Source organism: Nipponia nippon, unplaced genomic scaffold, assembly GCF_047370975.1.
Source record: "Nipponia nippon isolate SJK-2023a ecotype South Korea unplaced genomic scaffold, ASM4737097v1 scaffold_2, whole genome shotgun sequence".
Classification (NCBI taxonomy): domain Eukaryota; kingdom Metazoa; phylum Chordata; class Aves; order Pelecaniformes; family Threskiornithidae; genus Nipponia; species Nipponia nippon.
Window position 1 is genome coordinate 68,020,086 of NW_028262336.1, and position 21,047 is coordinate 68,041,132.

A 21,047-nucleotide genomic window follows, 5' to 3' on the forward strand; every position below is an offset into this window, starting at 1 on the left:
GGGACCTAAGACAAAGACACTGAGCTCAGTCTCAGACTTATTTTACTACCTTTACTTTGTTAAATAAAAAATATTCTTGGATTTCATGTAAATTAATGATTATTAAACATCACTGGAGATATATTTTCTTAAAGGATCCTTTGGGAATAAAGCAGTAATGTCAAAAGCAGTTAATGTCGAAACTGGAATAAATAAATTAAACATCAAAATCCAAAGCTAAGGTACCTCTGCTTTCAAGTAGAAAAATACTGTTTTGGCTATCTTGACATGTAATTAGAATGCAAGTGTGCAGGTGTGTATGTAACTAACTCTGAATTCAGGGTGGACCACTCAAACCAACCACACAGCCAGATACTCAAAACAAATATTGTGAAATAAAGTTAATAACATAAAGGTATACTTTATGCATGAGGTGTAGGTATCTGCAAATAGAAAAATAACCACTTAATTTGCAAAATAAAGCAGATGACACAAATAAATATTTCAGTTTCGTTTTGGAAACCTAAGTTGTGATCCTGATTATATCTTCTGTAATTGCAATGCTAACCTCCTTGTAATGTATCTTGTAGGACACAACTATCCACAAATATCTCACAGAAAGAGGAGGTTTAAGATAGAGGAAATGTAGTCAATTTTCAGAAAGATACTGTAGAATATTAACTTTAATGCTGACACTATTGTTAGCTATTTCCTGAATATTAAGGTGCACAGTGATGATCTTAGGGAGAAAGTTTTAGTCTACATGGTCCAGTCATCATACCTGCCCTCTTAAAAAACACTGAAAAACATCTTAGCTTCTGTACACTAATAGGCTGCTTAGGATTCCATCTAGTTTTCATTAAAATATGAGAGTCTAAGCCTAAAATATGAGAGACTAAGACTAAAAGCTTAGCTGAACAGAAGTACATGAATAAAAAAAATTGACATGAATTAGACCACAGAGTAACACTTTAAAAATCAATATTGGATGCAAAAACTCCCCAAACTTCGTTACACTTTGTTGTGTTTTTCGATCTCAGATATATCTGAAAACATGTATTGTAAAATGTTACATTAGAATTAGATAAAATTAGTTTTGGTTAATCAATATCACTTTAAAACATGATGATGTATCTTAATACAACACATAATACATTTTCTGGTGTCCATCCTCAACAAAACTATGTGAGTTAGTCGTGATTATTACTATCCAGCATAATAAATCACACACATCAGCCATTTACTGGTGTTGCCTCTCAACTCTTCCTTCTTTGAAGTGTAAAGAACAACACTGATGCTTGAAGATCATGCGCCAAGAGATTAATGGAGCCTGAATTTCAAAGAAATAATAGGACAAGAAAAAGAGAGCTAAGGAAAAAAAAAAAACCAAACCACCACGTTCATTTTGGTTCAATTCCTGTTCATTTCTGGGGAGGAAAAGAGTAAAACAAGTTGAATAATCTCATGAACTAGCCTATTTACTCAGAAAACCTACATGAATGAGGAAGACAGGAAAATTGAAGAAGGCAAGAGTACTGGGGTAAAGACTGGTCCCAGTTGAAATAAAAGAGAAGTGGAGGCTGAAGTTATAAGAGGGCAGGGAAAAACACACTAAAGAGAACAATGTGAAAGTGCATTTTGCTGGAATATGCATGTGTTATACATGCAGTAAAGAAGGTTCAACCTCAAAAAAAAAAATCAGCGAAGAAGTTCAGACATCAGTAAATACAGGGTAAACAGGAAAAGAATAAATGGTATGCAGCAAAAGTAAACAAAACAAAATAAAACAGAAAGCAAAAGACAACAGAGACAATTTAGACAATTCTTTTGATGTTGAAATTATTCCAGGTTACATAGATATAAAACTCACTGAAGCAAGTTTAAACCTGGTCCAGAATCTCAGACAAATATATCTGATTCACCTCTCTCCATTACCTTTCTAATAACTAGCTGGTGTAGTTTAGCTGTCAGACCTCACTGGAATCTAAGTAAATGGAATTGCCTCATTTCATTCAGAATCTACAGATCTTGTTCTTAAAATGTACTACTCGTTGTGAATCAGTTTTTTGCAGCAGTATTGTATAAGGATAGCTAAGAAACAAATGTTCACAGTTAAAACTTTTCACTAGGCAGCTGAAATGTAAGTAAATCATATCAGGAAGATGTCAACTGATTGAAGTGTATAATTTTTATATCATTTGCTATCACATAGTTAAAAAAAAACCACCCCAAACTATTTTCACTTTTACTTAGGGCTTCCCCTATCCATATTCACTTACTGTACTGAAATGAATTCCAGCAAAATTAACTGAGAGTTAACTTCCTCAGTTTTTTAAATCTGTTTGAAACTGCATCTTCACATTACCCCATTATTTAGAAAGTTTGTCAAGTGTGCTTGAATAGTCTTTATACCTCAATAGTCCTTTGTTGTCTAGGCATGCTAATATACATAGCTTGCGCTAAGTGTATCATTGCATTGTCTTATAAGAGTTAATGTATTTAAAATGCAAGCTTTTTGGAGAAAAGGAATGTGCTGCATGTAATCAAGTTAGGACAGGAAAATTTGCACAGTACCAAAAAAATACAAATTTACTTGTTCAACGAGAACTTGAATGTTGGTTTCCGATTTAAGAGACCTTGGGAAGAGAAGAGAGAACATGGAAGAAGCAGAGAAATGGAAAAAAAGTTGAGTATAAATACATTCGGTGTGTCTATATATGTGCATGCACACATAAATTCAAGGTGTATTACTTTGAGACAGGTGTATTACCTGAGAGATAAGAAAGTAAAGAAAATACATGTTGCCTTTGAACCCATGTTGGAGTAGGATAATAGCAAGATGATAAATTTCAGACACTGCCTGTGAGAATCACCTATACATAGTCATCCAGTCTTTAAAATACTTTATCCTCTGTAAAATATCAAGTGCACTTCTAACTTTTTAAGGTCTTGGTTCATGTGTTAGTAGGGTGGTCAATGTTAAGTACAGGAAAATGAACATAAAGAAAGTAGAAACGAGTGATAAGTTATCTGTATGATTTAATGCAAGATAAAAAACAGGTTGGGAAAGGAAAAGGAAGTGGGAGACTGATTCAGGTTTTTCTTCCTCTTCACTCACATCTTTACTAAGAACTTAAATGCCAAAAGATCCATAGCAAAACAATCTTAGGGGTGACAGACAAACTACGAATCATTAGCTTAGTAGTTGCCACAAGAGCTGCCATATCTTGAAAATGTTAATTAAGTACAAGTTTACCGGCAATATGCTGAAGAAAATACAAATATTGAAGAAAAAATACATATGCCAGTGAGAGAAATTAATAGAGAAATCTGAAGATTTAACTGTTTTTTGATAATGTGGGAAAAAATTAGATATTCATTAACTGTCATTAACAACTGATGAAGGATCTTTTATGATCCTGCAGGTGTCTTGAATACCCTCTGCCCCCTCAAGGGTTTAGCTGCCTGGGCTGTGCAAGAAGCCTTTTTGAGACACCCCCGCCTTGGCTCAGAAGCAGCTTTTGAGCTCAGGTGTTGGGCCTCGGAACTGGCCTGATCTGGGGTCAGCCATGCCTGTGCCCAGCCACAGACCCCCCTAACCCCCACCTATGAGCTCATGTCCTGGCCTGGTCTCATCCTGTCCCCATCCCCACGGCTCTGCTCAGCTCTCTGGGTAGTGTCTGACCCCACTGATCATCCCTGGACCTGCTGGGTGCCATAGGGATGTGCCAGGAGGGTGAGGGCCCTGCCCCACTGCCACCCTTGACTCCCTGCTCCTCTGCCCATGCGGGGCAGCACCTGCCCTGGCTCCTCTCTGGCCACTACACAGAATTGCGTACATCCTGGAAAAGGCACTGAAAACTCACATCTCAAAGGAGGCCTAGCAAAACTGTTGCTAGCATTTGAGAATGATTTCAAGGTTCGAAAGTCACACCCAGTATGATTTCCCTGGATGTGCCTGAGAAGAGATAATATTTAAAGAAAAGGAGAAATGATAGGCTGCTACTCTTTGCACAGAAGAATTAGGAAGGGGTTTTGGCCAAGTAGAACTAGAAGGACTTGGCCCTTATCGCCATTCAGCTGCAGGGATGGTAAACCTAACATCTCATATCACATCCTTTCTCCTCTCCTGTGCCCATACCTCCCACAGTGGAAAAGCTGAGGAACCTCTGAGTCTGATCTTTACCTTCCTCCTAAATTTAAATACAATGAATGCCACTGTCCTGATTGCCTGGAGCTTTATTCTGTCAGCAGGATTTTAAAACAAAGTTGATCCTCAGCAGTGAAGTTCATAGAGCCTCAACACTAGACCTTATTGGGGCGAGACTAAGAATTTTGGTACAACTAACTTATGCTGAGTTTCAGCACACAAAGACTAACAGCAGTTTGGTAAAGTGATGTAACTTGGCACTTCATATAGAAAGTATTATTCCAGCAGGACTACCACCCGTGGGAAAATCTGATGTAACCCTTACAGATATAGTTATTTCATTCACAGTATTTAGATCCAACCAATTTTGTAAGACAGGTCTAACACTTGTTTGGATTTCCCTCTAGTCATCAGAGATATCAGCAACAAGTAATTTGTGAAGCAAAGGCATCAAAATGGTGTTGCGTAACCACCTCTGTGAATTTTTACGGACACAGCTGGGCTTTATGGGGGTACTGTAAGTTTAAATCAAAGTGAATATCTATGAGGAAAAAAGTGATCTGTCAGGCTTGAATACAAGGAAAGAGCATGGAACATCAAAGGACTGGAACATCTCTAAAATGTCTATTTTTCCAATCATGTGGGACTAAGTAAAAAAACAACTTTTCTCTATGAATTTACCTTGTATCATTAGACTGCAACAGCTACATTTGTAGACAAATGGCACAGATAGGGAAAACTGTTAAGTTATTTTCAAGATTGATATTTCTTTCTATTGCATTTTAAATGAGAAAATAATCAAACAATTGGAAAAAAAAATAGCATCCAAAGATAAAAGGAAAGAAAAGAAAGAGAGAAGGCATGGAAGAATGCAATGTCTTCCTGGCTTTATAGCAGTTAGAAAACAAAGAGGCTGCCTCCTAAGTATGTTGAATTGGGGAAAGCTGGAGTAAGTGTCCACTCACAGTCTTGAAAATTTTCACCTTGAGCTCTTGTGTGTGAGGGAAAGGAAGAGTGGGGATCAATACGGACGATGCTAGAATAATTGTAATTTTGCACACATTGTATTAGCTCTTATTAGAAAAGATCATGACTGGAAACTCACAAAAAATCACTCATAAGGCTTTGCACTTAATGTCTCTGAAAAATGTCTACTGGGATCTTTTCATCTCTAAGCCCCTTTTGAAGATCAACTTTATCCTTTAAAGTTGGGAATGATTTCCTCAATGGTCACGCAAAGAGGCTCTGATCAGTTTAGATTTTAATGAGAAATTCAATCACTTAACTAAAATTACTACTTTATACATGAAATTAATGGAAAGTTTTCTTATTGACAGTGAAGAGGGCACCTGTACTGAAAAACTGTAAAAGAAGATACACCAGTTCTGTGAACTGATCTACAGCTATTGTTGCGGAAGAGTTTCACCGCTTTTTAAGGGGTGGGAGAAACAGCACAGGCAGAGAGAGCAAGCATTGCAGTGCACATCATTGTTCTATGGGAGAAAGGAAAGTTTTGCACATCTGGGAACGGCAGTCTGAAAATACAAACACAAAATGTGCTCCCTGACCATAGTCCAGCTTCTGCATGAATGTGTATATTAACATTTTCCCTAGCTTGAAGTTGTTTAGTTTTAGACATACAGCTTATTTACAAGCAGTATATTTCAGCCTATAAATGTTGGGTGACAAAGATCTGACATTACAAAGGAGGACTAAAAAACATCTGCCAGAGCAATACTCAGAGCATTGTATCAGTTCGCCCATGCTACCAAAAGCTGTAATAGTACAATCAATTAGGAGAACTATCAACCTCGTTTAAACAGAAAATGGTGACATCAAGTTGAACAGCTGCCAAACCCACCATTGTTTCTGAAACCATTTTCTATAGCTAAGTAGCCTTAAGCTATGTCTCTAATATACATACACAAATGTAATGACATGATTTTTAATGACAGTATGTTTGAGTATCTTACATATACCTATTATACAAAGACATTCTTATATTGTTATATATACTACAGCTTCAGAATATCAATGCTAATATGAAGCAATTGGCCCATAATAATGAAAGCAGGTCTTTCCACTTTTTTTCTGTAAGATTTTTCCCACATTTTTTCTTTCCCGTCTTTCTGATCTCTCCTTTTAGTACCCTTCACCAGAGTTGAAGACCATTTACAAGCTGATCTATTACCTTTGGCACCTCTCTTCTCTGCTCTCTCTTTCACTTTGGTTGCACGATTCATCACTAAGGTAGTACCTACTGTAACTGTGAGGCTAAACTTAACATGCTAGAAAAGCTAGTACATACTCTTATTATGAGGCTAAACTTCACATGCCAGAAAAGCAATGCTTACAGTAATGGACTGTATCTGCACCTAGCAAAAAAAAAAAATCAAGAGTAAATCAAGAGCAAATTGAGAATATAACTTCAAATCTCTAATCTCTCTGTATTACATGTCATCATCAAGATAAACAAAGTTCTGCAGTTCTTTTAAAACACACCAAATTAATAGAATTTTTGGAAATTTCAATCAACGATCTGCTGATAAAAATCAATTTCTGAATGTAATGAACACAAGGGTGTAGTTGTTGTCAATCAAAAATCCTTGACTTGCCCTTTCAAGACTCTCTCCATTTCTGATACGGTCCCCCTGCTAAATCTTGAAAAATGATCTTACCTTTCAGGAATTGCTTCTGTCTTTATCCATCATGATCCACATGCAGATACGATGGGAAATGTATTCATTCAGATCCCTCCCTACAGAAATTTAGATGGCTTGCTACTTTAAGATCCTAGTTGTATATAGGTTCAATAGAAAGTGGCCAGCTATTTGTCTTCGTACGTTGCCCTAGCAGTCACAAAGCTTGCAAGAACATACACTCAAGTTTCTGAGCTCAAGTTCCCTCTCAGGACAGCATCAAACACCACAGAATTACAACCTAAGAGCTGCCCCTACACATTGGGGTGAAACCCCAGCCTTACTGAAAATCTCAGTGACTCCAAAGGGGAGGGATTTCCCCTTTTAGTTATTTACATTAACTCCTAATCCAGGATTATATACTGCTTAATACACGAACTACCTCTCACCTTTTACAGCATCGAGTCTGACAATAATCACTATTGACAATACTACTTTGACTCTTTAAGGTACTTTTATTTAAAATGAGAATAAAAACACAATGCTATGTCTCATTTCTCATATTGCAATGGCTTAAGCAAACAATGAAAAAACAGAGGTATCTTGTGACCTTAACAGTTGTTATTTACTAAGATTGTTCAATCTTCTACATAAAGGTGCACTATTAAACAACACAAAGAGGAACAGAAAAATTATCAAAAAGCAGTTGGGCATGAATGACCTATAGTTTCAAAAGGGCTGTTATCTAATTAAATTTGCTGTTAGAGTTAAGATTACACTCGCTTAAAGCAAACATGACAAATTCACTTATTGATGTTACCAGAATGATATGATCTCATCAAAACTTGACTAAGCCAGAAGTCATGAATTTATAACAGAGGCCAAATCCTGCTTTCTGATTCATTTATGAAGTTTCATGCTGTAGAAATTCACCCCTAGTTTAAGTCTATCAACCAAGAAAGATCTGGCCCACTGAACTACTACATTCAGGAGTTCAAGGTAAGAAATATTTGGCCCAAACTCTCTCTCAATAATGCAAGATACAATCTACTCTACATATCCAAAGCAAAGCTTTATTGATAAAAGCAGCTTTATGCAAATGTTCAGCTATAAATTACTTCTAAAAAGTTGGCACTGCAATGTTCAGACATCTATTTAAAAATACTATTTTGTTCTTTTTGGATGCTTATCAGATATCTTATCAGATAAAGCTTTGTTCATGTGAATCTAATTATTCAGGTTTTTGCTAAGTTCTTTCCTGTTGGAGCTTCTTGCAAAGTGACTTCAAACTGTTTCATTTTCTGAATAAACTGAGTGATTCCAAACAACTTTTGCTAGAAGAGGAATAAATTAATGTTCGGGAGCTCACAATCCTTTTGGTCTTCAAAGCCTTCAAAGGATTTAAAACACAGAATTTAACTCTTCCCCTCGCCCCCCTTTGAAGTGGGTCATTTTTAGTAAAGCAACTTAGCCTCGGGTTTCTTCAGAGCTAGTGCATTACGCTATTCCATATAATACCAGAAGTGCTAACAGCTTAAAACATTACCAAACAGTAGTCTGAAGACTTGTGTTTAAGAAAAAAAACAGAATCAAGTAAGTTTTTTCTGCAAAAATTAATGTGGTGTCTTTCTATTTACTGGCCCCAAATCTAGGAATACTATTTTATTCAAGCACTAGCCAGAGTGGAAGATAGAAAAGTTGAGAGAAAAATCCATGGGAAAAAGGCTTAGATATGAAAAACTCAAAGCACTCATTTTACATCATTTTAATTACCATTGGTCTTTTTACAGTTACTCACTGTACTCATTATAAACTTAGCCAATTTAAGAGAAGATCATTAATGCCAAATGGGCTTCTCTCATTTCAGTGATATTTCTTAGGAATCACCTAGGAAAGACTGAAGAAAGAAAGGCAAATGATCTAAATTGGGAATATGTTTTCATTCCAGAAGAATTTGAATTAACAAATTTTGAGATACCCCAAAAATTTCCTGAAAAAACAAAAACTTCCACTTATATTAAACATTTGGAGTGTATTCAGCCTTAGACACAATATATTCAGGTGCCTATATACAGCTCTTTATATTTAAGCTCTTACTATTAAAGGGGACATAGTCATCACAGTTTATGAAGTCACAAATGCTGTTCATTTCCCCCTGAAGCACACATCCACATGTAACTCTACATAGAGTTGAGACTCAGTCTCCTTTGATTGCAAATGGGAGCCAAGACAACCAGCTCATGTGGAGACACACACAAAGATCTAATTTTAGGTGTTGGGTGTTGAATCCTATCCTTGGTTTCAAAGCAGTCAATACTTTGTTTCTGTTTTTCTTAATAAATATGAGGTAAAGTAAATCTCAAAATGAAAATGGAAATATCAGTTACATATAGTGAAATTTCATCAAAATCAACATATTCCAGAAGAAAAGTTTGATTTTCATAAAAAAGTCTTTCCTGAAGACAAAAAAATTCATCGGGGAAAAAAACAAACAAACAAACAAACACAACGGACATACTCTAGTTCACAGAAGATGGAAAAATAACTAGGAAGTTTCCTTCCTTTTCCTCCTTTAAGGCAATAATACTAATGGATATAAGACTCTGATTTTGTTAAGAGGGTGTACATGTAGTCCAGAAACAAATCCTCATGAACGGGTACTCAATAATAAATAATTTCAGAGCTCACTGAAAAGTTATGACACAAATATTAACTATATGGACCTCAACAGCAAAGTGGCACTAAAATAAGAAAAATATTAACACTAAATATAAAGTTGTTTTCCTACCTGTGTGCAGACAAGTTATTGAGGTACAGGGTGTATTTTTCTTCAGCAGACAGGCCATCCATCATCAAGTAAAAAACATGAAAATTACTCTGGTTTAGAGGTTGCATAATGACACGAGACTTCTCCAACATGTATGTATAAATCCTAGCTGATTGAGAAACAAACAAATAAATTCATCATTATACTGATTGCTCTAAACTTATATATTTTAAACCACTCACCATTGCAACATTGAAGAACAAACAACGTTTCTTATAAAACAGTCCAGGGTGAGAATAATATCAAAACTATTACCATTTATTCTACCATGGCTTTCTACATAAATCAAATATAACTCCCTAATTCCATTAAAATTAGCGGAACAAATGTCTTACCTTACTTACTGTCTTACATTATCTTTAAAATTACTTACTTAATTTTAAATATAATGATGTTGATTTGTACTCTGTTTTACTTATTTGAGGAACCAGTTGTCGTATTTGGGAAGACTTTCTAAGAGACAAGCTGTTAGTCATCTCACCAAAGTGTAGCCATCTGAGCACTGGCATCTATTCTAAGTTCCTTTGTAATGCAGAGAGAAAGATGGAAGAGAGATTCAAGACATCTTGGAAAAACTGCTCTTGGAACCATTTCCTCTTTCTCTGTTGGTGATCAAGAGCGCTCAGATTAATAGTTTAGATTAACCACCTAACTTCTAGATGGCTACTTCTAGATGGCTACAAAGAGACAAATCCTCTGCAGAACTGGTCATCAACAAGCTCAGTAACCTGTGCCTGGGGAAACATGGGCATCTCAGAAGGGTTATGATGAGCTGGCCAAATGAGAAGCCATGTGAATCAGCACATCTGGGAAGAAGGTGAAGGAGGACAAACCTGACTACGATTTGCCTACAGAAATGCTGATTACATGATCACATGTAACCTGAGGCTCACTAAGGTTCTGAAAGAGGCAAAGCACAGAAGCAGAGGAAATATTGGACCCTCAAATCCATTCATCTCGTTTACCAGATTACAGGCATTTTAGAGGTATTTGTGAAGAGACAGGAGATTCACTGTTTTGGGCAGACTACTTTTCAGTCCTCCACTGAGTGTCGACCACCATGCAGTTCCAGATGCAGCAGGCGCAAGAGAACAAGGGAATGCCTAACTGTAGCTAGAGGTCAGGGCCCTCCCTGTTAGTGAGGACCTGATTCCAGTTCCCACTTACCCCACTGTTTGTACACTTTACCTCAGCATTGCTTAAATACTAGCTGTGGTGCAAAGACCAGAAGCCTGTCCCTTCACATACAACTGAGGACCCCCACCACTAGGATGCAGTACATTCTGTAGCAGCATTATGCTTTTCAATCTCTGCAATACGGCAGAGCTTTCACAGGGTCTTAGCAAGCATCCTTACCCTGGAAAAGACTGTTGAGTTTAGAGGATAAGGTGCACTTCTCAGCTATGGAGGAGCTATATTTTTGAAACCCTGTAACCATAGCTTCCCATAGTCTGGATGACAACCAGCTCATCTAAGACTCCTTCCTTTATGAACTGGAAGTAGTTCTTGAACATTCAGTAATAGAAAGTACTGGTACATGCATCCTGTAGCACGGTAAGTATGTCCTCTAAACACATACCATTTTTAAGCCACTCATGGTTTTTTAGAATTTTTTTTTCTTACTTTTTTGAAGCAAGCTGGGATTAAGCATAAAATAGCACTGAGTTATTCAGTGCAGTCAAAACTCTTGCATTTCTAGATATATGCAGAAACACAACTTGCCTGAGAGACCTGAAGTTTGAAGGCAGAGTGGGAGTTTAAAGACTTCTAAAGATGGGGATAGTTGAAACAGTATTTTCAGAATCAGTTTTGGTCTCAAAAGTATTGCCCAATGCAAGGCTGAGCAAAGTTATGCAGGTTAGATCTCAACGTGTGAGAGTGTGTATCAGAAACATGGTAGTTGCATTAGCCTAATGGCTAGGCTAGAAGCCAGAATGTCATGCTCCTGCCACCATACAGCTGCTAATATCCACAGTAGCTCATTTAGAGCTAGCTTCGTTGTTGTTATACCATCTGTATTTGTCTAGTAATTATATTTTAAATTTCACCTAAATATTTTCTATGTTTCTGTCCATACTGTTAAATTAAACACAGCAAACTCGAAGTTAGTTGAAGTTGTGTGTATAAGGGAATGCAGCCTGTGAGAATATTGTTAAAAGACAGCGTAGGGTGGAGGGAAACAAAATCAGTAAATCTTGAATATATTGTTTTGAGAAAGGTCTCAGCAGTTAAGTGCTGTCCCTGAAGTAAGTATAACTATGCACGGTCTCACAAAGTGCGACTCTGCACAGGCCAAACCATCCCAGACTCATTCCAGTTGCAGTAGGGAAGGTCAGTGGTACACTACCCAGGCACATCTTCTACCCTTCCTTTTTTTTAACAGCACAGGCATGGTCTGACACATGTGCTGGCAACCTAAACCATGCCTGTGATTCTAGCTTCAGACAAGACAGTAGGACTGACAGAGGAGAGTTGTACGGCTGACTTGCTGAACCAAGGAGACATGATCTGGCCCATTTAATCATCCTACAAAAAGTAGAAGTGAACTCCTGCTATTATGGAACCTATATTATGAGAAATTCTGTATCAGCCATCTAGCCCTCTGTTGCTACACTACGGAAAAAATAACAGTGCTGGAAGTAAAAGGGCACGCTTGGGAAATCATTAAGCTGGTAGCAGGATATTTTTCTGGTGCCAGTAACTTTGCAGCACACTACAAATTGAAGTAATGCAGTCTTAACCTATCGTGGCAGGACTGGCCCAGACACACACTTTCATCAGAATCAGTCATTACCTGGCTGCCATTCCTACAGGGTAAAACAGGATAGACGAACCTGAAGGATAATTTCCATCTTTTATTGTGCGTGTAACTTATTTCTCAGTAAGACTAACTCTACCATCAAATCATTTGAAAAGAGGCCATTATTAATCTTTAATCACTTTTTTTGTGTGCAATGATCTTCACTAAGGCTTTCATAACTATCACTCAGGTGTTTTTAACATTCATTGATTAGTAAAAGCAAGAAAAATGTTACTGGAGGTCATCTATCTGATTAATTAATACATTTAACTTTAATGACAGACAACACCACTTATTTATATGACACAAATTAATTCAGCCCTTTTCAGGTACTTCAAGTCACCCACTTTAATAAGGCTAAACACAGTTCATCTCAGTTAGCATCTCCAGCAATGGGAAGAGCTGTTAAGAAAAGTTGAGCTTCCGATCAGCAAGAATCAAACACAGCACCATCTTAATGGAGCTAAGGTAACTCATAAAGAAAACTATCACGGTAATATGCTTTTCTACAAAGTGAAAAGATATGTTCGTTAACCTATGTGTGAAATAAAAGGGAAAAATAATAGAGTTCCAGAGCAAAGTCTGCCATTTTGTGCAATGTTAACTGTGCTTACAGGCACAAGGAAGTTTGTCCTTCCTTTAACAGACCACTTGATCTACTGAGCAGCTACACAGTCAGCAAGCAGACTCTGTATTGAAAGTGTGGCTAGTGAAATCTTTCTTCCAGCTATGCGTTCTTTGAAACGACATTGCTCTTTCTCAAAAACCATGCTGTCCTAAACACAACTATTGCTAAAGACAAAATAACATTTCAAAGTTCCGAGCTGAAACACAGTGCAAAACACATCAGAGAGCTTAGCTGGCTGCAGTCTTTCTTATACCAAAAAAGGAAATTCACATCTGAAACTTTTTAATTGATAAAAAATGTTTGTAACACCCACAGGCGAATACGCATTCTGCTTCATTTTACAAATCAAATTAGATCCTTCCATTTCAGTGCAACTTAAAAAAAAATCAGACCTTGCTTTTCAAAAAGTGAAGACTGAGAAAAGCAAGGCCTAAAAAGCAAGGCAGGAAAATCTGGAGAATAAGTCTGTCAGACTTGATTTTCTCTTCCTAACCTTCTTTTTTAGTCATTTGAGGAAACTGAGAGAAGCCTTACCTATCATCTTAGGAATTATGTAAACTTACCTGAAAGACCATTTACTCTCTCCCTTTCCAAATAAAAATAAAATGCAGTAATTTTACTTCTGGAAATAAATAAATAATCAGTCTTTTACTACTATGCAGTGGGTGTGAATCATCGTCTATGAAGGATTACAATTTTTTGGCAGAAGATCAGTCTTTGAGTTCTGTTAGGTAGGAATTTATTTTAGAAACTTAATGAAATCACTGGCTTGTAGTTTATTCTGTATTTGTTCTGATGTAAGACTTTTTACTAGTTCCCACTGCCTTATCTTATCCAGTCACAATGAACAATGTCTTAATCTGGGTTATACCTTCTCCACTTGTTTGATTAGACTGAAGCAATGAAAGGTACTTGACCACAAAGCCACTTGTCACAGAAAAACTCCCATTTGAACCCAACATCGCAGCACACCTCATCAGAAACAAGAGCCAGAGAAGACACATAAAACCTCTACAGATATCTGTACTGGCTATGAGTAGTACCACACTCAAGAGCTCCATCCTTGTTTTCAAAACTTCATGGCAAAGGTCCAGTTTATGAGAAAGACCGAATTAAGCCTATACATGAAAATTATGGCCAACGTTTCTGTTATTTAGGTATATTGGACTTCCTGCTGTAAGAATAAACGTTATGTGACAAAAAGAGCATTTCCAGTGGCTAGGCATAAAAGAACTTCAGTCTGAACAAAAAGCTGTCACAAACTTCACCAATGTCCACTCAAAATGCAAGGAATGCTACCTTGAGCTTACCCTCTATAATAAAAATGTACACATGTACTTTGCATGCCCCTTCCTTAGTAAAGTGTTCTGGATCTCCACCCTTAAGATTCGTCTGTTAAGGGGTTTAAACAACCTAAACCCTTTGATGGAGGCAGTCTGGTGTCACTTGGATTTTTGTTTACAAACCCAGACATATTTAGCCCAGTTTGCCTCAATGAGTTATAAAGTCATGTCTCAGCAGAATCAGGTGCTCTGCATATTTACATTTTTCATTCATGTTTAAACAGTGCAAGACAGTAAATACTGCTGCAAATGATCTTGCAAATAGATAAAGAGAATCACTGGGTGGGATTTAAACCAGCCTGATTCTTTTCTCATTTATGGTGATGTAAATCTGGGACAATTTCACTCAGAAGTGATGTTTAGCAGTGGCCTAGAAAAGGCAACATCCACAATGCAAATCAAACAGCATGAACAACTGCAACTTACAAAAATATTAAGAACGCTTTCACTGCTGTACTGGGGCTTCTCACTCTTGACTGTAAATTACAGAACTTTTGCCTACCTTAGATTTGGTAAGAGTAATTAATTCCATGCCTAAATATTTGGGGAATAGTAGGGCAGATGATAAGTAGTTTGTTTATATTTGTAACAGACTTGACTACCCCAAGATTTTCTCATTTAATGCCTATGGTTTGAAAGTGATAAAAACACAGTATTAGTGTACCAGAAACCCGACATGAGAGCCTTGTTAACTGATTCCACGTTTATATCATTCACAGACAAGGGCTGTGAATTAAACTGGCAAGTCTGTGTAAAGCTGCTTGAAAACTCAAGTCCCTGCAACTTCAAGCAAGGCACCCAAAAATTGTGGGAACACATGGCCTTGAAGCCTTGAGGCTTCTGTTCTTCATCTGAGGAACTGAATGACACAACCTTAGGTCAGAAGTACTGTGAAAATGAAGACATTTATGTTTCTGAAATGCTCATACAGTGAAAAATGTTGACAACCAACACAGAAAATCCACAGAAAACCTATCATTCTCTTTTTAGAGCAGAATAAAATGGCACAAGCCACACATGAATCAATGAAGGGAAAACAAACTATTTAGTAGCAGATCACTGAAGACATATAGTCTCTGTGCTGAATGAAGCTAGGGAGGGGTGGAAAAACAACAGCATTAAATTTGTATGCACAAGGCAACCCAAGAGTATCTCAGACAACTTCAGTTCTGGCATTTCCTAATGTTCATATGCTTGACTTTTCAAAATTAGTACCATTTTCATCTGTGTTTGTGCTCTGTGTGTGTAGCAAAAAGAGAAAAAGCATGCACGCAATGTAATAGTGATAACTAAATATATCAAAATTAAATATATACAATACAAAGGATTTATAAAATGTTAGTTTTAGGGATTAAACTTTATTTTTACAAGCCCAACTGAGATGCTATTTAGTTGATTCTAATGTTTACATCACTTTCTTTATATTCCTCCCACAACAGCTCGTAAGTGAAAAAAAAATCACACTTTTTAGTTTTGCATTTTCTTTACAAATATCCTATATTTATTGTAAAACAAACCAGAAAAAGTGTGATAGCAATTTCCCATGCAGTGACATTTTCTCTGAAGAAGCTATCATATTGGCTAAAGTAGAGTGAACTCTCTCAAGAAAATGAATTGTAATTCCCACTATGAAATATTTCCAAAGAATATTTTTAGGCAACTCTTCTGGAAGCATAAACGCATTTAAAATGGTAACAAATGAGTAGTTTATCCAATGGAATCTAATTGACTTGGATCAAAAGTGTGTCTCACCACACGGCTTTTCCATCCAGAAAGATCAGTGCAAGTAGAAAACTGTCTGTGTACAGTTATTTCTGCATACATCTCTCACTTCAGCACAGAGTAACTTTATGATGACCTGTGCAGACCAGAAATGAAACCTCTCCCTGACTGCCTCTGAAGATCAGAGTTTTCAGAATCAAGCTGAAGTTCTGCCCAATATTAATTTTTTTTCACTAATGAATGTTTACTGGGGATTAGCAGACCCCCCACTTTGAAAGCAGGCACAAATTCCACACTATCTTACCTCTAACAAGAATAAACATCAGTATGATTCCTAGCTCCTTTGGAAGAAGCTCAAAGCTGCAATTAATTACTTTTAATTTCAGTATTACAGAGTGTACTTGTATTTTGTTTGCCCAGAACAGATGAGGTTATCACTTATTTAAGGAATACTTAAAACACCCCATACGATATTAGATACCAATGCAAAAATTAACCTCTTCCTTTCTAACTTTTCTTTCACCGTAAAGCGATACACAGCTGTTACCGTTTGTTATTCTCGGGCGTAAAGGGAATTGTGATTTCACGGGAAGTGTAAGACCCGGTGGTAATTTTTTTTTGTTGTCTTTCCCTGCCACCTAGTGGTTGCACAGAACAGGGCTCTCAATACTGCGCACTACTCTTGACAAGCTATGAATTCACGTGCTATTAAACATGTTCCTCTGACACTCCATAAAACCCCCTTGCCTCTTTCACATACTTTAAGGCCAAGGATGCCTAACTCTCTGTATGGCACACTGAGATCCCTGATCTACTAGTCTGTGGGTGATACCAAAATAAACAGATTAAATGATACTTACCTGCAATTAATGTTTTTTTCTTCTCACAAAACTGTAGCTCAAAATACTTTATAAAACAGCTGGAAAAATCATTTAAGGGTGTCTTAGCATGTCCAAAGGCCTCCAAGATACAGTTTACCTGCAAGACAATGGTAAAGAAGTAATAAGGCAGGAAATAAACAGGAAGATGTTTCAATAAACATCAATGAGGTGGGTTTGTGATCAATAACTGGAAAAAAAGACCATTTTTCAGATTAGAATTTAATAAATTCCTTGACAGTATTTTCTACATAGAAATTAAAGTAAGATAGCTCAAAAGAAAAAAAAAAAGTGTTGTCAGAATAGTGGAAGTTGTAAATGGAAGGGGAAGACAAGGGCTCACACTTGAGCTGTGTCCTTGCAGGTAGTTTGGTTACAAGTGACTGGAGTCATACGCTCAGAGCAGGCATGCTTAGCAAAAAGATTAGAATCTTTGAAGGCAACTATGCTTGTAAAGTTACAGTCAGTTGATACTAGTAATCAGCCAAAACTTTATATGATGCCAGAAAAGGCATAAATTATTGATTTCAAATAGAATTACTTCAGCATTATACTAGTGAAAAAGTGAGGGAAAAAACAGATTCTGACTTTTTTATGGCATCTCTCACTAATGCATTTCCATATTACGTCTTCACGGTCACAGCAATTATTCTTAAAAGATTAAAAAGTTTAAAACTAATAAAAAGTATTAAATGTGCAATCTTTATTCCATGTTTTCTCTGTATTTGCCCTTTTTGTGTATTAGTTTCTTACACTAAATGGATTCCCTTCAGCACTTTCCTCTTTTGCACCCTAAGAAATTGATTGCGACATGGCCTCAATACACTACTGTTCTGATATAACCATCGTCTGCCGAAGCTGGATGACCTAGATAGGGAGAGGTAAGAGAGAAGAGGGCTGTGGAGTGGCACAGACAATGTGTGGCTCCAATCACAAAGACAGAAGCTCTAAATATCAGACTCTTCAGAATTATTAATTAAACCAGCTATTTGTGCAGTAGGTGGCAGCAGAAAACTAGTCAGCCTGGTTTTGGTTCTGCTCCACTAGTGCTGTTTAGGATGCATTTGCTCATTAGGCTAATTCAGCACTTGGTTTAACCTGTGCAGCTTTATTAACTTCAATGATGCTATGCATAAATGCAGCAGGAATGAATTCAGGCTATTGTGTTCTTTAAAGCACCTTAAAAGGCAACTAAACCAGAATCTCTACTTGATTCCTCATGGGTGGGATCTGCTACATCTACCTTCACTGTCTGAAGTCAGGTGTCCAATCTAAGCTAATTACAAAGGATCTTTCTATAACCAAATGGCAACTCATTTTTCTTAATATGTGATGATTCTCTTCTGCCCGCATTGACTAAGACTCATTGACACATATGGCTACATCTATACTGTTAAACTAAACAGGGCCAGGAGCAGGACTCTGTCCTTTGCGGTAAGTGGCGTGGTAAGGTTCACATTCAGACATCTACCTCTTCTTTTGCAGAATAGGGTGGACATACTGTTTTGAATGGTCCCTGGCACATGCTGTCCTCTGAACTGTGGCCAGAAGACCTGCTGGGGATTTAAACTGTGCCACGGAGCAGGGTAACAACTGCTTGTTAAGGATTGTTGTTCAGTTTACTACATAGATGTAGAGTAGGTTAAAATAGTGTGCAAAGTTAACTACTTTTTAGACGGAGAAAATTAGGCCTGGTCAGCTTCCTCCCACACTGATTCTTCTTCTTAACCGAGGACAACATCTTATTTCGTTTGCACTAGATCATGATGGTTTTCCCTAGGAATTTTCCTGTGGTCAGGCGACAAGTTGCAGCAGAGACAAGACTACTTCCCACCCCTCCTGATTCCTGCTGCTGCCATATTTGTATCCAAAACATACAATTTTCAGTTGCTGATTCACGAAGTTACTTATTTACTTAGTTCTTCTACTCATTACTTAAACTGAACTTTAGGAAAGAAAAGGACTTGGAGGATCTGACCTGAATTTTGCAGTTCTACTTGAGTAACATCTATGGCCTGATCAGTTCAAAACTGTAAGTAAACCTATGCAGGTAGTAAACAAAAAAATACACAGTAGAAATAGATATCACTTGTTGGGCTCCTGGGTTAAAAATAAAGTAAAAGTGTACTGTCCCTATATAATGGTATTATTGCAACACTAGACATTAAATTTAAATGAAAAAAGTGAAAAAATAACAAGGGTATTCTTAACATTGTCACATGAAACCTAGATTAAATGTGTCAGTTTAGGAACATCATCAGTGAATCAGATAACACTGTGAAAAACACTTTAACATGGCAATTGTATGACTACACGAAGTAAAGTAAAGCTACAGCTTATTCAGTTGTAGTGTTTTCAGTGTCATCAGGCTGTTTTAATGTCTTCAAAAAACACACATGTAACAGCGTTTTCTAAAATCTACCTAAAATCCATAGGACTTTTATTACCTTATCAGCTGGAATGTACAAAATATGAATCAGTGTATCTGTAGCCTTTCCCACATCCCAATAATCCTGATTTGTAGGTTGTCTGTTAGTGTCAGCTGTACTTCTGACACTATTTTAGCATCTTTCTGGACTGAATCATGCATAATTCAGGAAGACAGCAGTGTGTTTTGAATGATGCACGTGATGCTATTAAAAAAACCCACAATGAATGCTTCTAGACTTCTGTTGGATATCATGCATGTGGCAAGTGAAAGCTAAAAAAAAAAGTGTCTTGGATTGACTGTAAGTGCTGTAGAGGAAGGTCACCAGAGTGGGTGAGAGAGTCTAAACATACTTTTTTAAAGTATGACACTCAGAACTGAGTTACCACAATGAAGACTGTGCTAAAACATTCCATATAAATCTGTCTTCGAGCTGGGATTTCAGATGAGAAGTTTCATCAGGAAAGGCAATTTTTTGAAAGAATTTGAGTTGGCAATCTAGGGTTCAACATAATTTAAAATGTCAGCATGAACCTTTATACTTAGTGTTACAGCTGTAACAATGAAACATGAGTTGCTATGTTCAGTCAGACAAAAACTTTACATTTACAATGTACTAGAAAGGAGACAAATTCATCTGATATGTGAAGCAGGTTCCCATGATTTCATGTTATGTGTTGGGCAGAATTTGGTTCTGCTGTGGGAATTAAGTATGACTGAGCAAATATTCAGAATTCTTGCCTATTTCATAAATATATTTAGTATACAAATACTGGGCCATGTAACTTTGTCCATTCCTTGCACTTTTCCTGTAGCTTTCCAGTTTCTGTCTTACATACCAATACTTCAGATTCCTCAGCACTTCCTATACTGTCCAGAGAAGCACCACCACAACCATACAGATAAATTTATTTACTTACTGAAGGCAATTAGTACACATTTAGGAGGTAGTACCTGACCACACAAATGTTTTCTATTCACTGAAACACTGCTTTCCAAAGTCACCACAACATATAGAAACAAAACTGGCTTCCACTTTTTGGTTTCCTCTCATCACGTCAATGTGAGATTAATCCTGTTCCCATTCAGGTCAATTCAGGGAAAGAAACCTCCTTTGACTTCAATGGTGAAAATAAACCCTTTATGAACTTCTGCACAGCAGATACCTTTTTCCTTACAGTTCAAATGTCTTTGCCTATCCAAGAGGCCAGATTTTTCCTTTTTTCTACTTAGTGATCAGAATGTTACTTACATGTTTTATCTTTGTATCAAAGGTATTTCTGCTGGAGGTGGCTCTGCAAGTGAGGTGCTTCACTATCTGTTTGCAGGCTTCAGTCTTTCCAGAACCACTTTCTCCACTGCAAGATGACAGGCAAGAAAGAGAAGGGGAAATCATTGTTATTTTCACATTTTATACATTATTTATATTCTCTGCTAGCTCTGTTTGAATGGATTTAAGATATCTCAGTCAAACTTTCATTTTAAATAACAGAAGGTTTATGGATGGCAAATAATAAAGAACAGAACGTAGGAGACAGACTGGCTGACTATGTTCATGAGAGCTGTCAGAGCTGTCGAGCTATATTGTCTTGTAGCACAAGCCAAGCCAATCAAATCTAAAGCTTTCAAGCCATTTTGAAAGTATTTGTAGCA

The 21,047-nt window shown here is 37.0% G+C and overlaps 1 protein-coding gene across 1 annotated transcript in view; it reads right to left on the minus strand.

Annotated features, from left to right (window-relative positions):
- The window catches only part of MYO16 (myosin XVI), a 399,305-nt gene that overhangs the window by 148,453 nt on the left and 229,805 nt on the right, over positions 1 to 21,047 (minus strand). Inside the window, exons 14-16 of the mRNA XM_087757041.1 lie at positions 20,647 to 20,752; positions 16,949 to 17,066; positions 9,557 to 9,704 (exon numbers count right to left, since the gene is read on the minus strand). Of these exons, the coding sequence (XP_087613167.1) occupies positions 9,557 to 9,704; positions 16,949 to 17,066; positions 20,647 to 20,752 (372 nt within the window). The remainder of the gene's footprint in view (positions 1 to 9,556; positions 9,705 to 16,948; positions 17,067 to 20,646; positions 20,753 to 21,047) is intronic.